This window comes from Chenopodium quinoa, unplaced genomic scaffold, assembly GCF_001683475.1.
Source record: "Chenopodium quinoa cultivar QQ74 unplaced genomic scaffold, ASM168347v1, whole genome shotgun sequence".
Lineage (NCBI taxonomy): Eukaryota > Viridiplantae > Streptophyta > Magnoliopsida > Caryophyllales > Amaranthaceae > Chenopodium > Chenopodium quinoa.
The window spans coordinates 3,754,222-3,769,127 of record NW_018743285.1 but is presented as its reverse complement, the minus strand read 5'-3'; the positions used below and the strand labels follow the sequence as shown (position 1 = coordinate 3,769,127).

The 14,906-nt window shown below is 36.3% G+C and overlaps 1 protein-coding gene and 1 long non-coding RNA gene across 2 annotated transcripts; one reads left to right on the top strand and one right to left on the bottom strand.

The window, feature by feature from the left end:
- Positions 1-2,654: 2,654 nt before the first annotated feature.
- Positions 2,655-7,811, bottom strand: LOC110735777 (putative UDP-glucuronate:xylan alpha-glucuronosyltransferase 3). Its single transcript, XM_021915962.1, has 4 exons — positions 7,392-7,811; positions 5,874-6,083; positions 4,979-5,613; positions 2,655-3,820 (listed from the first exon to the last, which is right to left on the bottom strand). The coding sequence occupies exons 1-4, from the start codon at positions 7,454-7,456 to the stop codon at positions 2,787-2,789; spliced, it is 1,944 nt and encodes a 647-aa protein (XP_021771654.1). The 5' UTR covers positions 7,457-7,811; the 3' UTR covers positions 2,655-2,786.
- A 5,486-nt stretch (positions 7,812-13,297) lies between these two features.
- Positions 13,298-13,730, top strand: LOC110735565. The gene is made up of 3 exons (XR_002514131.1): positions 13,298-13,379; positions 13,466-13,579; positions 13,670-13,730. It is a non-coding gene; the product is annotated as an uncharacterized LOC110735565 (long non-coding RNA).
- The last annotated feature ends 1,176 nt before the right edge of the window (positions 13,731-14,906 follow it).

Below are 14,906 nucleotides of genomic sequence, written 5' to 3'. Positions count from 1 at the left end.
ATCAAAGCCTTAGTCCCATAAGTGGGGTCGGCTACATGAACCAAAAGTGATCATTCCATGTATGTTGCCTATAAGAACCAAAAAAAATATTTCTCTGGTTCACAAACAAAAAAATACCCTTAATATTACATTCCTATAATCCTATCCCAAGTCTGAAAGAATCAGCAGTCGTGCCATTTAATTTCCTAAGCAATGGCCTGCTCTCTTTCTTGTGCTCCCCCCCCCCCCCCTTGTTATCACTAATAATCCTACAACCATTATTCACCACTGCCAAAACTAATGGTAACATATCAGTCGGCCAAACTCTACAAGCGACCATCACTGGCACTCCATGGCTTTCACCTTCAGGTGATTTTGCTTTTGGCTTTTCTAAATCCCCTTAACCACCACAATCTCTTCTTGCTTTCTATTTGGCATGCCAAGATTCCCAATACAATTGTTTGGCATGCAAATAATGGAACTTGTGTTCCTGCAGGATCGTCAGTAAAGATAACTGCAAATGAGGGTCTTGTTCTTAGTGACCCTCAAGATCACAATATATGGAACTCCTCTAACGAGTTTGCTAGCACTGCGGTGAGCTACGGTGTTATGAACATATGGGGGGAGTTATGGAGTTTTATATTTACCCATGACTTCTATTGGGAGTACAGAATGCTGTATTTTCCTTTTTATTATTTATTATGCGCAGGACGTCCAGTCACTTCATGTGGCATTTGCCTACCCGGTTAGCTCCTGGCGTAGTTTACCTCACTTTATTTGGGGCAGGGATTTTTGGTGGGAAACCCGTTTGATGCGTAATCAAATTAAATAAACAATTTAGTGGTCAATTTATTTTTTGGTTGTGTTGCGTGCTTGAAAACAGGTGCAACAAGGTAAGTTGTACTGTTTACGCTTATGTACTCGGCATTGCTAATTGTGTGTTGTATGTTTGTTTGGCATTGCCTTTATCTTGGCCCTACGATGACCCATTTCTAATGGTGAGTAGCGGGGACAAAGTAAAGAGGAGCTTTTCAGGTGTGGAAGCATATTCATGATGGGCATGAGTGAAGAGCGAATCATATTTAGTTTTCATAAGAATATGATGTGGTTTGTTGATTTAATTATTATATATTTTGCTTGTGAAACTAATGCAAAGGTTTTCAAATGTTTTATCTCGGTTTTATTAAGGGCTTACAATGGTTCCAAGTTGTAGGTTGACTTTGTTTGACTTTGGTTTACTTTACTTTCATTTGGTTTGACTTTTTTTAAGTTGACTTGTTTTGAATGGTTTTAAAGAGAGTCTTCCACTATGTGTCTTTGAAAATTGCCTAAGTCGTTTTCACGGTGGCAGTAATGTTTTAGAATTTCCTATTTTGTATTTTTAAAAGAGTAAAACAAGTATTTTAAAGGAAAGAAATTTCTAGGGTATTACACAAGTTGGATTATTAGAGACTAGAGTAGGTCAAATGGTCAATAGTGTTGGGTCAAGATTATTATCAAAGCCACGGGGCAAGAGGTCGACAATCAAGCAAAGGAAAAAGGAAGAAAATCGAATATCAAGGCTATCATCATGTTAAATAAAACAATAGAGACAAAAATGCAAAGGTTAAGGAAAAAGATTGAGTATTGATAGTACGGACAATATTAATCTTTTAAGTCATTCTGATTTTGCCAACACCATTATGAGTTTGTCAACTGCCCTAGTGAGGTAAGACTCTTTGATGATGCGCGATAATACTTAAATAGGAAGCACAATTACGTCTTTTAATTTGAGGAGCGAATTAGGGAGATGTCAATCAACTAAGTCAAAGTTTCCTAATTAATGAAAATATCAATCAACCTAATCAATGTTACCAAAAGGATAAAAGATCCTTCAACAATTACCTATATTAGATTTACTACAACTTAGTATAAATTATATCATTCGTCATATTGTACATCATCAAACATTCAATAATAATACTCTTTCTTTCAAGTTTTGTGTTTATGGCATTTCTGATAATCACACCCCTCAATCCTAAAAGCAAATTAAGATAATTTTTATTGGGATTTGCCCAGGATAAGTAGCACCACTCAATTGAGTATATTCTTCGGCAGTTGGGCATGGCCTCATTCGTTATATGGTCACAATTTTACCTTTATGATAAAGAGTCATAAAATGACAATGATGTAGACAAAATTCAATCTAAAGTCTCAAATAACATTGCAAACACAACGAAAAAGTACATACAGTTTGTTCATGGAATTGACTGTACGTAGTATTTCATTGTGTTTGAAGTAGATAATCATTGTATCGAATTGCAAAATACTAAAGAGATGCTAAGCTGAAAGGTGTCTCCTTGTTATTTGCATTTCAAATTTTCAATGCAAGAAGCTAATTTTTTTTTGCTTTAGGAAGTGAGCTTCATTTTCCATAACACAGGAAAATTACATTACAGGTGCAATGATTATGTCAAAATTGCATTACAGGTGCAATGATAATGTGCAATTGCGCAAGACATTGAAGCGTAATGTGAACATAAGTATGTAACTAGGTTTCTTCAAAAACTAATAAAAAACAATATGTAACTAGGTTTTTGCAGCGAGTCCTAATTAGTCATAACATTGATCTATCAGATTGAACAGGCCTAATGTTGAATCAGACTCGAGGGCGACTAGTGATTCAAACTTCACAGTGTTTAAATCGGCATATGCAATCAGCATATTCAGCATACTCTATAAAATTTTCACAGGAAAAAATGTGTTGTTTCTGTTTGCTATATCTCTGAGTCTATATATATCTGATGGACAAAAATCAGACCCTGAAACTACAAAGAGGGAAGAGATGCTGTTTTAATCCCTGACACCGGTGAAGATGAAGTAGTTGCATTGTCGGTCCAATTCTTCTCACCCCAGTGCCACAACATGCTTTCCCAAAAGCAGAAGTTTTCAAAGCATCTTTCCAATCTTGGATCTTTGATCTTTATCTTCCAGTGGCCGTCAGTGTAATTCGCTTTCTCAGCCTGCCTTCTATCCCATTCCAATGCTGCCTTCTGCTTAGACCTAAGCAAACAGTATTTATGCAAATTTTCAGGCATCGCATCATGCACCTTCCACCAAGTTTTATGTGCAATATCGCTGGCAAACTCATGCAATAATTCATTATTCCAGTTGCAATCATAATCCCGAAAGCACAGCCATGGTTTCAAGCCTAGGTAATGGATCACATAAAGTATTGGTGGGTCTGCACCAAATAACCGGGTTTTCATTTCTTTCTTTTCAGGCTCATCACCCTCCCAGTAATGCTTCAAAAAATTCATTCGCTTGGGAATTCGATGCCACCACGTGAAGATCTCATTCAAATAGCCTTGGTCCCCACCATTGTACGATTCAATCTCATTAATGTGGTCCATTAGTAATTGAAATGTACAATTAGATGGCTCAATTACCATAACCCCAGAGTTGAAAAGAGTAGCGTTGTTCCCTATGGCAGAAATCTCTGGCATCCCAAATAGGAAGTCGAGATTTCGGAGTATAAGAAGGTCTGCATCTATGAAAATGATCTTGTCATAATCAGTTAGCTGCCAGAGACGGAATTTGCTGTAGTTCCACTCATTATAGGCTTCTGGTTCAGCTTTAGGGTTCCTGATTCTTTGAATGGTATGGATTTTCCAACCTGCAGCCTCAAGGCCACCTCGGTGATAATCACTGATTGTGTCATCAACAAGTATGACTAAATCACGAGTTGAACCAGACATTCTAATGCTTTGTGCTGCTGCAATGGCTCCACATACATACACGTGTGCTGAATGAAGGATAGTAGCATATGCTTCTCGATGTGCAGTTCCAGAAGATAGATAGGCTGATATAATAGTTCCAGTTAAAATTTTAATCATTAGTAAATATCATGTAGCATACAGAACACTCGGTCATGCATACAACCATACTAGGAGGTTGAAAAAGTATACAATAACAATAGAAGACGTAATGACACCACTATTCACAGGTAATTCAGGGCTGAAGGAAAGTGTATTTAATAATAAACTACTGGTACTCCTTAAAGGATAGGCATATAAACAAGCTAAAATAGTACATGACTATCATCCATGGAAATTTGGACATCTTACTCTGAAACTGTCCAAAAATTTCCATCTTCTTCAGTTGAAGGATTTGACCCCCTCACCCTCCCCAAGTAAAGGGGAAAAGTTCATTAGTTTCTCCTTGCATAATTTTTATTTAGTCATAATTAAGAATTAGGAATAAATTTAATAACTTTTTCACTCATTAACCCAGCTTTACATAATTGTATGCAAACCTTTAAATCAAATAAATGATAAAATGACAGGAAATGATTTGCAGGGGCAAAAGTGCACTCAGCACACTTCCCAGAGCCAGCATTTATTTTCTTATTCATTATTTGTCCCGATAGAATGTTTTTTTCAAATGCAAAAATCACGTTAAGAAACTTGTATCACCTCAGTCAATGAAATACATTTATCAAAATGGAATTGCAGGACGCATGTATAAGTCTAACTGAGCTTTTATCAATATCCTGGCTAATTGACCTTTCTTTCTCATTCATTAGAACGATACATCTGTGTGTGTGTTTAAGTTATGTTACCAGTATGAAATTTAATCACAAAGCAATTTATTGTTTAACAGCATGCATCCTTCCACACACCTTGTGCACATGCTAAAGTGGGCCAACAAGGACTAATAGCATCCTCACCAAATTGAGTGGTGTTCTGGACTTCTGGTGCAATAGTTAATGACTCTTGTAGGCTGAACTAAGTATAAGCCATGTTTCCTCAAAAAAAAAAAAAAAAAAAGGTATAAGCCATGTAGCTAAGAGTCTAACATTACCTCGTACTAATGCCACATCATAAATTCAAATAGAACCACATACACATCCAGAGTTAAAATAAAAACATTTCAGCACAACAAATATCTATCTATTAGATCTTTAAAACACAAAAGACAGACTTGCACCAATAGAATAACATCTACAAAGAGATAATACCTTTTGGATTGAGAGGGAGCGCAAGTTCACATGATCCAACAGGAAGCTGAATCTTTTCTCTTAGGGTATTGAGATTGGGCTTGTACAGCCATGCATTCCCAGCACGCGACACAAGTTCCTTACAGGGGAAGAGATTTGGGATAGGAAAGCAATCAGAAATCAACAGTATATGCAGGTCATATGACCCCTTAGCAGATGCAGCAAGTTTTGCTGCAGTAAGCTGTAAGTGCAGCCGTGCAACATCTCTCCACCATTTTCCTAGCTTGTTGCAAGGCAACTTCACAGCAATAAGATCCATACGTGCATTTCTAGGAGCCTGAATACTGGGAAGAGAAGGACAACTAGGTATCTCAAAGTCTTCTTCCTCGTCAATCCACTCAGGATACAGCGTTTCCCAAGTCAAACTTTTAGGAACATGGTCCAGATGCAAAATCATATGCTCAGGAGAAGGTAACATTTCCTGCCAACTATCAACTTCGTTTTCCTTGAAATTTAACAGGCCTATAGCCTTATAGTCATTCTTATCAATAAGAGTTTCCATGACTTCTGAGATGTGATTCCAATCAATAGCTAGATCGGATACATAGCGCTTGTCAACATGACTATCCCCTCTCCATCTATCTACAATGCTCATCCTGCATTCATAAAAAAATCCGTGTTAAGCAAATTGCATAGGATAAATGATAGTCACTACTATAAAATTCAGAAAATAAACACAGGAAATGCGTGAATTCAAAAAAGAAACCAGCAGAAGTGGTCACTGATTCAGATAATGCAAAATATACCAGGAAAGTTGAAGCCTTGAATTAATTTGGAATAACAAGCTATAAATTGAAATAAATAGAACTAAAACCTCTGGAATTGCTCGAAGAACAGTGAAACAGATGAAACTTACTGAGAACTGGATTTTGATATATGTTCTGTATGCTTAAGGGATGGAGAGTGAAGAAGTGTCAAAATTGTTACAATCAAAATGACAATTAGGATGAACTTTAATGGGGTAAACTTGCAGTTATGACTTCTATCTTGGAAGGAAGTATATGATGCCTTTTCTACATCTCTACTATCTCGATGTCTTAGAGACCTTCTTTTGCTTGATTCTTCGCTGAAAGAAATCAAAGAGACGGAGAAACATTAGCAAGCAAACTATTTAGACTGGCAAGGGCAGTGTTAAACCCAATTTTACTAACAGTGCTCACATTCCCTTATACTGAGAATTAGAATGTGAGGAATAAGACAAACAGGCTTCTAACATGTGATATCAAAGAAGATAAACGCGAGATCCAAACTGTCAGATTTTCTTTCTATATCTATATACCAACAAGTTTAACAGAAATTTAAGAGAAATGAACATATTATTGCTCAATAAACTGGTTCAATGAATCCTAGTTATCCTACATTTTATTGCCAACATTATGAAAAGTATACTAGCTCCTACACCCCATTGTTTTGGATCTAAAAATGAAGTTAAATTAGCTCCAAAAGTTAGACAATGACCGGAAAGCATTATATCCTATTACTGGGTCGTAATTTGTATACTAATATACTTCATATATGACTAATTGCAGCTTCTCTCCCAATTCCCCACAGCCCACCTCCACCTCAAACACACACATATAAACAGTCACTAGAAGTAGAACAGCTTATCCCACTAAACACAAGAAATATAAATGACTGCTTTGTTTTGTTCGGTAAAAGTCCTACATCATCCCCATATTCAATACCTATGTTACTTGGACTCTTCACTAGTTCATTGCACCTCAAGTAACCATGTCAAATCCTCAACACTCCAACTTGGGAATGGATTCTTCAAACCTTCATTTTAGTCCAAAACCATGGCTTACTTTCAGAAAATAGCCGAGTCAAACAATGGGAGCACATACCTATACCAGACATGAGTATCCGAGCCGTAATAACTTAGCAATCCTTCACCAAATAGCTAGGTTAGGAGCCTAAATGGGGAAGCTAACATCCCTCTGCACAAACCCTCCCCTCCACTTTCTACCTTTGCCTACACCTTTCAAGGCCAAGCCTAAAATCTCATAAAAAATGACTCCCCAAAATCCCATCTACCCTTGATGAACAAGGTTCAATGACTAGCCCCATCATCATAGAACATTCATATACATTGTAAAATAATTCGAAACCTCGAAAAGCCGAAACCATGAAAATCCAAATGACATATGAATCAACATCAAACTACACAAAAGCATAGCATCCTTCACAGCAAAGACCCACAAAAATGAGCATTGTAAGAACCCACAAAAACAATGAAATACCCATTAAAATTAAACACCCCAAAAATTGAACTTATACTTAGATCAACAGTAAATTCCACCGACAAATAACACACATACAAAATCATACTACTCTAATAGCGAAACACAAAGTTAGAGAGAGAAAGAAGACGAACACTGAAGCAGAAACACGATGACGGGCTTCCGGGGCTTTTGGGGATGAAGCAATTGAACCTCTCATCTTCTACGTTACTTGGGATTTTGATGAAAAACTCCCAGCAAAAAAACACTTACATCTGATCAATTAAAACCCAGAAAGTTGCAACAAAAAGCAGTTATAGCATAGTAGTAAAATTGAATGCAATATGGGGAAGATCACAACTGAGAATTGAAGGAGGAGAGAGAAAGTGAGAAGAAGGAAATGGGATCTTTGGTTTATTTAGTAGGGAAGTAGTAGGAAGATGAAGCAGCAGAAATTTTTATGCCGGGAATTTCTCAGTAAATTTTTTAATTTTGACGGCTCAAGGACCAACTAGCTTAAGAGGTGGGTAGTGTGTTAGAAGGAGACGAAAATAGTGAAGTCAGCCTATAGGCGTTTTGTTTTGAGTTTTAACAGTTCTCTATGGGGCCTACAAGTAGAGCCCTAGAGGGTGACAATCGGGTCATTTAGAATCTAAATACTTATTAGATTAAGAATTTTGGGTTTATTTAAGTCGGAATCAATTTGAAAATAATTTTTTATAAATAAAAACATTAAAAAATAATTAGTTTGGTTTGGAACAATTTAGGTCTATTTGAGTCTAATGTCAATTATTAATTTATTATATATCTCTAAAATTTTCAAATTTTATTCTTTGAGGGTTTTCAAAGGAATTTGCGATAAATGGTTAATTGAAGTAATTTACGAAACTTTAAGAAATTTTTGGGAGAAATAAAGCCACAAAGTGTAAAAAGAAAAGATTTGAGAGTGATTTTCATACAAAATGCTCAAAGTTTGTCAAAATTCTTTAATTAGTCTCTATTTTACAAAATTTCCAATTTACTATTCACATAAGGAAAAAAAAAACCAGCTTCTTTTAACAATATAAAACCGCAAAAGTTAAAAATAATATTTGATATTTGTAATAATTGTTGACATGGACGGAAGATTGAGAATTTTGTTTTTTTTTAAAAAAATGGAGGGGCATAATTGAGGAATTTTGATACTTTTGGACATCTTCTATGGAAATCGCTCAAGATTTGATCTCAATTCAGTAACAAATTTTCAATGTTGTTGTTCACAATATCTTTAAATATCTACCTCTCAAAATCAATATACTTCCTCCATTAATGGTAAGTTGCAACAATTGTACCGGGCGGAGGCCAATGCAAAACTTTTAAAGGGTGTTTAGGTGAGGGTAGTTGTAAATAGGGGCATGTGATTAATTGAATAAAAAGGAGGGAAAGGGGGGCTCGGATTCTTTTAAAGAGGAGATAGAATCTGAAATTTTTGGGGAAAATTTTTTCCCTCCAAACATTTCACTCTATTTTCACACCAATTTTTTCCCTCCACTTGAATTTTTCATTCAAGGGAGGGTATTTAAACTACCTGCCAGAAAACACAAGTCACATTTCACACCAAATTTTTCCCTTCGCTTGAATTTTTCATTCAAGGGAGGGTATTTAAACAACCTGCCAGAAAACAGAAGTCAAAGTTCACATAAAAACCAAAAGTCACAAATCCATATTACACCATTGTTTCTTCATAAATTACAGAAGCAAGCTATCATCCTAAACCTAATTAGTGCTAAGTTAGAAGCAGCATCTTCATCTCCTTAGGTTTTTCTGGTTCAGCTCAGCACAACAACAAAAAAACAGCCACCCCACTTCATTACCAGTCCTCAAATCTGTGGAACTCAAGATCATTAGATTATCAACCATGGCAGACATTTTGGATGATGATTTTTTCAGCATTGATCAAATGCTAAATGATGAAGGCAATATGGAAGACAATGATTCAAGCAATGAAGGAACTCACAACAATGAAGACAATGTGTTACATGAAGAAGCAATACAGCATCCCAAAGCCAAGAAAGAGCTAACTGTTTCCCAAAAAAGAGAAATTGTTAATGTTGTTTTATTGAAGCTGGAAGGTGGGGAATTACCAAGAGGGTTTTTAATACAACAAGCACTCGAGTTCAATGTCCACAGGTCAACAACTCAGAGGTTATTCAAAGACATAAAGTCCCAAATGGCAGTGGGGAATGTGATAGATGTCAGAAGCAAGAAGCTTGGAAAAATTGGACCCAAACCAACAGAGTACACAGATGAGTTTCTGCAATCAATCCCTTTGTACAAGAGGACAACTGAGAGAAGTTATGGAGCTCAAAATCTTACATGTCACCATCCACAAGTTAAAGAAAAAAGGGAGACTCAGAACGCATACAAGCACAAATCACCCTGACATCCAACCATAAGATAGCAAGACTAAAATGGGTTTTAAGTCATCTACTCCATGCTGCAGAGAATGCTAACCCTAAGTTTGAGGATATGCAGCAAGTCATACACAGAGGCTGATATAACAACCTAATTCCCAAACACAAGCAAACATATAGCCAATAATAAGAATTTATCAAGATCTGACAGAAATTATCACAAATAGCCAACAAATTCTCAACAGTAGCCACAAATTACCCACATTTATCATAACAACAGAGGCTAATATAGCCACAAAGTAAGGGTGTTTAAATAGCTTGCCAGAAAACAGAACTCAAAAACGCCATAATTTAACAATAATGCCCACATTTATCAACAACAACCCACAATTTAGTAATCATAAGCCACAAATTACCAACATCATGCAACAATTACTACCAATAAGGCACGACATAGCAAATAGAGGCTAATTATCACATCCAGCAAGCAAATCAGAGACTCATAGTAATTGAACGCAATAAATCCAAAAATTTAAGGGTCGGAAAAGAGTTACGCTACGGAATTAGTTAGAAGGGTTGTCATCCACACCACCATTAACAACCTCGTCAACAGGGGACCCAGATCTACCCCTTTTCTTGCTAGTGACAACTCCAGTAGCCCGAGATCTACCCAGATCTACCGCCTCCTCTACAGTCTTCTCCGGCGTAGGGGCTACAGAAGGGGGTTCAGCAACCTCACTCTTCACAACATCAACAACAAGACCCTTCTTCTTCGAACCCTCACCCTTGTTGCCTAGATCTACAACCTTAGATCCCTCACCTTCCTCATCAGAGTCGTAAGGAGCAAGCTTCGCACCCACACCATACATACGGCGGATATCCAGGTAAGTTGCCCTACGGGTTCCAATCAACCTCATCTTCCAGTACGACGCTGGCATTTGTAGGTCGCAATTACGTCCTCATCTGGTTTCTTCTCGTTTGGGGAACTCATTTTTTTAGGTTTTTCAAAGAAGAAAGTAGGTAAACCAGATCTACAGAAATTAGGGTTTCAACGATGACAGAGAGTGAGGTAAACCAGATCGACAGAGGAAAAGAGAGAGAGTGAGGTAAAATAGATCAAAAGAAGAGAAGAGAGAGGGTGTTGTCATCTGGAACGCTTTCCAGATTTAAATGACTGAACAACCTCATTAATGGAGGTAGTTGAGGGATGAATTGAATGAGGTAAACCAGATCCAAAGAAGAGAAGAGAGAGAAAGTGTGGTGAAATCTGGAACGATCTCTAGAGGTAAAGGTGTGAACAACCTCATTAATGGAGGTAGTTGAGGGACGAATTGACAAGGGTTTGTGAGAAGATGAAGAGGGATCTGATGAATGGTTGGGAAAGGGGATCTAGGTGAGGGTAATTTTTGGTGGGAATCATTAAGTTAGATTTGTGGATAATAGGGATATTTAATTAGAATAACAAAGTAGGTTAGTATATAATCAGTTTTTATCAAGGGCAGGACGGTAATTTTGTCATTAAAAAAGTTACTAAAAAAAGAAAAAAAATAAGTTTGTTGCAAATAATAGGTAACACCTATTTATAGTATATGTTTCAACTAACCATTAACGGAGGAAGTAATTAAATTTGTAAAAACTTGTATGTACACTATACAAAATATTTAGTGGTTTGAGTGGTTTTAAATGATAATAAAGTGGTTTGACTTGATTCCAAGCACATGCGTAAGCAATAAAGAAAATAGCATTATGTTACACTAATACTTACAACGAACAATTGGACACCACAACTTAATCTGCATAACCAACGATGGTAAATTGGTAATCAGTCTAAGTACGATTTAGTTCATATTCAGGCGATAAGTATTTCATTTACAATTTGTATCAAATTAGATAACTTTCAAATCTATTAACATTTATGAAGTATAATCATGCAAAATGCATCAATTTCGTTCATATTTACATCAAGTAGGGTCAATTCAAATAATCCAACATTGAATATGAGACATATATGAATTGGATAACTCAACTTGCCTCCAAAAATTAATTTAAATCGAATTGGTTTTACCAAGTCCACACCTAGAGACGAAATTGGGCCAGGCTAATATAATGGTCGGTTAGACACGACACGAAATTAGCTCAACCCAACACGGCACAATAAGCACACGGGCATGAGTTGTCGCATGCGCTTCAATAACAAATTGTAGCACGATCACGATAGGCTGGTTGACCAATTTACCCATAAATTATTAAGTGCCCGTCAGCATGACCCGACACGCAGTAGGGGTTGTACTGGGCCTCGTTTATAAAAGACCAACATGAGCTCAGCATGACACGAGCCACATTATAAATACGACCTGCTTGAGCACAAGATACTCTGGTATTGATACGTGGACCTATACAGCATAACCCATGCCCATCTTTACCCGAACCTAGAGCTGATCAAGTATGGCACGGCCCGATTTTGAACGGGTTTTGGGCAAAAAATTTCGACCCAAAATTGGGTTAGGCCCAGCCATTTTGGGCGGGTTTGGGCACAAAAAATCCGACCCGAAGCTAAGATCGTCTCGTCCCGTCCGCCCCGCCCAATGATCACCTCTACCCGAACCTAATTTTAGCTCTAGCCAATCCAACGAAGTTTGAACTTCATCTTTGATCTTTCTCGTAACTCGTAAGAGCTGAGCGCATCAAATTCGAGAAGAGTAGAAAAGTCTTTCTATGACGAACAGAGTAAGCGATTGAATCACCATAAGTTTGAACCATTGACGCAATTGATGATTAATCGAATGCTCTCTCTCACCAACCCCATCTCTATGAATATCAAAAATTAATCAATTCATTTCATAATTTTATAATTTATCTCTGCAACTTCTCACTTCACTCAACCCCACTAAAATTCAGGTTCGTTTTAAATTTTATTTTTGTTAGCATTAATTCCATCATAATTTCTATTGTCGTCAATTCGTCGCATTTTATTTTTTTGGCTTGTGATTTTGTATGATTTTCTTCATTTGATTGAAATTCCATGTTTCAAAATTGTATATGAAGTATTAATCAATTCAATTTTACTTAATTTTTCAATTAAATTGTCCTGTATGTTAATGAGATATTAGTTCTATATTTGTTAATTAGGAAATTATTTTTGTTGGGCAGACTTTTATTTTATGGTATAAGGAGTAGATAATATTGAATTCTCTGTTAAATTTTAATTCCTAATTATACTTCTCATGATATCAAAAGTGTGGAATCAATTAACTTTGAAGTATTAGAATATGTAATTTAGATTTTGTAACTAATTTTTTATTTTTAAATAAATATCTGATGTAGATTGTAGTATAGCAAAATGACAATAATAAAATGTCAAAGTTTTTTGATTAGTTACATGTTGATGTTTTACTGGAATTATACATAACGTATTAGGATCCAGGGAGCTTTAATTCTTCATATTCAAAGTAGTGTGTGAAAGAGAGGTGCCGAGTCAGTAGGATCCTTTTCAGTCATCCCTACCTACCTGGGTACCTTAAGTAATGTGTATTGCATTGTAAATGTGACCCTCCTTGTTAAATAGGGAGGCAAGCTCAATGCATAAGCGGTGAAAAAGCTTAATCCACTGTTAAACTTGATATATATTTGCTACTTATTGCCATTTACAGAATCAGCTGAGTATGGCTCCGAGACTACACATGCGAATTGCCTAGGATGGGCAGCTAGAGATCCATCAGGGGTTCTATCGCCTTATGAATTTAATCGCAGGTATGATGAAGGGTATTGCATTTTTCTTACGTGGATGCACCATTTTATGAGGAGTTTATGTACTGAATTATAAGTGCACTTATTAGGGCTGTTGCAGCGGATGATGTATCAATTAAAATTACACATTGTGGAGTGTGTTATGCGGATGTGGTTTGGACAAAGAACCTTCATAGAGACTCCAAATATCCTGTGGTGCCTGGGTATGTAGCTATATAGTCTAATAGCAAATGAAATGTAAAACACTGAAATTAGCCTTCTGGATCTGATGAAATTGTGTTTTCTGTGTTTAGCCATGAGATAGTTGGAATAGTGAAAGAGGTTGGGCAGAATGTTGATCGTTTCAAAGTTGGGATCATGTTGGAGTGGGGACTTATGTCAACTCATGTCGAGATTGTGAGTATTGTAATGAGGGGATGGAGGTGAATTGTGTGAAAGGTTCAGTCTTTACCTTTAATGGAGTGGATGCAGATGGTACAGTCACAAAAGGTGGTTACTCTAGCTCTATTGTCGTTCATGAAAGGTAATTATCAAGCAATTTTAATTTCCTTCTTTCTCATTGAGATCACAGCGACACATTTATAAATAATATACACTTGTACACAAGAGCATTATGGACTATGTATGTATAGATTAAAGCTATTTTTATTTATTTTTTTTATTTTTTTAATTGTAGAGTAGATCTGGATGACTTGTTTAAACTGATTATAATCAGGAGTCTAGACAAAACCTCGCTGTAGAATCCTGTGTTAAGTTTCCGTCTTTAAATGACTTTAGCTAGCATCTTTGCAGCCTAGAGGAAGATGTTTGATATTTGAGTAACATTACAACCTATATTGACACATTTAGCTATTATATTTGCTGGTTGCAGTAATTGATAGCTTCCTATTGCTTTTAAGTCCAACTATTTTAGTTGTTAGCCATTTCTATGCATTTTTCTTTCATTGCTCAGTGGGTTCGTTCCTGCCCATTGGATATAATAGAATTAGGTAGCTGAAGGCTATTTCAACACAGCTTCTTAGCTTTCTTACAATGGTTCCTATGTGCTAATTATAGATGGCTCTTTTTCTCTCAATGTGTCTTGAAAGTTTGTTGTATTACATCAATATGTGTACAAGAAAATCTTTTCCTTATGTACCTTTACTTGTTTTTAGCATGCCAGTGTTTGAATATTTTAAATAAAGAATGATCTAGAAACCAGTATATTTCGTTTTTCATAGATTGTTTGATATGGGGTTCAAAAATCTCTAGTTTAGTAGATGTGTTATTTTTCAGGTACTTCATTGTTTCTTCATGCTTATTCAATGTCTAGAATTCAATATGTTATCCTATTATGGTTCAATTCTTGGACACTAACACACTTCATTTTATATTTGAACATGAAAAATTGTTTAAGATAATCATGAAGATGACTAACAAAGTAACAAGTTGGAGTAGTACACCTGTAATTGCTGCTATGCATCAGTATTAAGGTTGGGGCACTTTAAGTAGCAGCATAATAGGCGTTATTAGTGGCTTGTAGAATTGAGT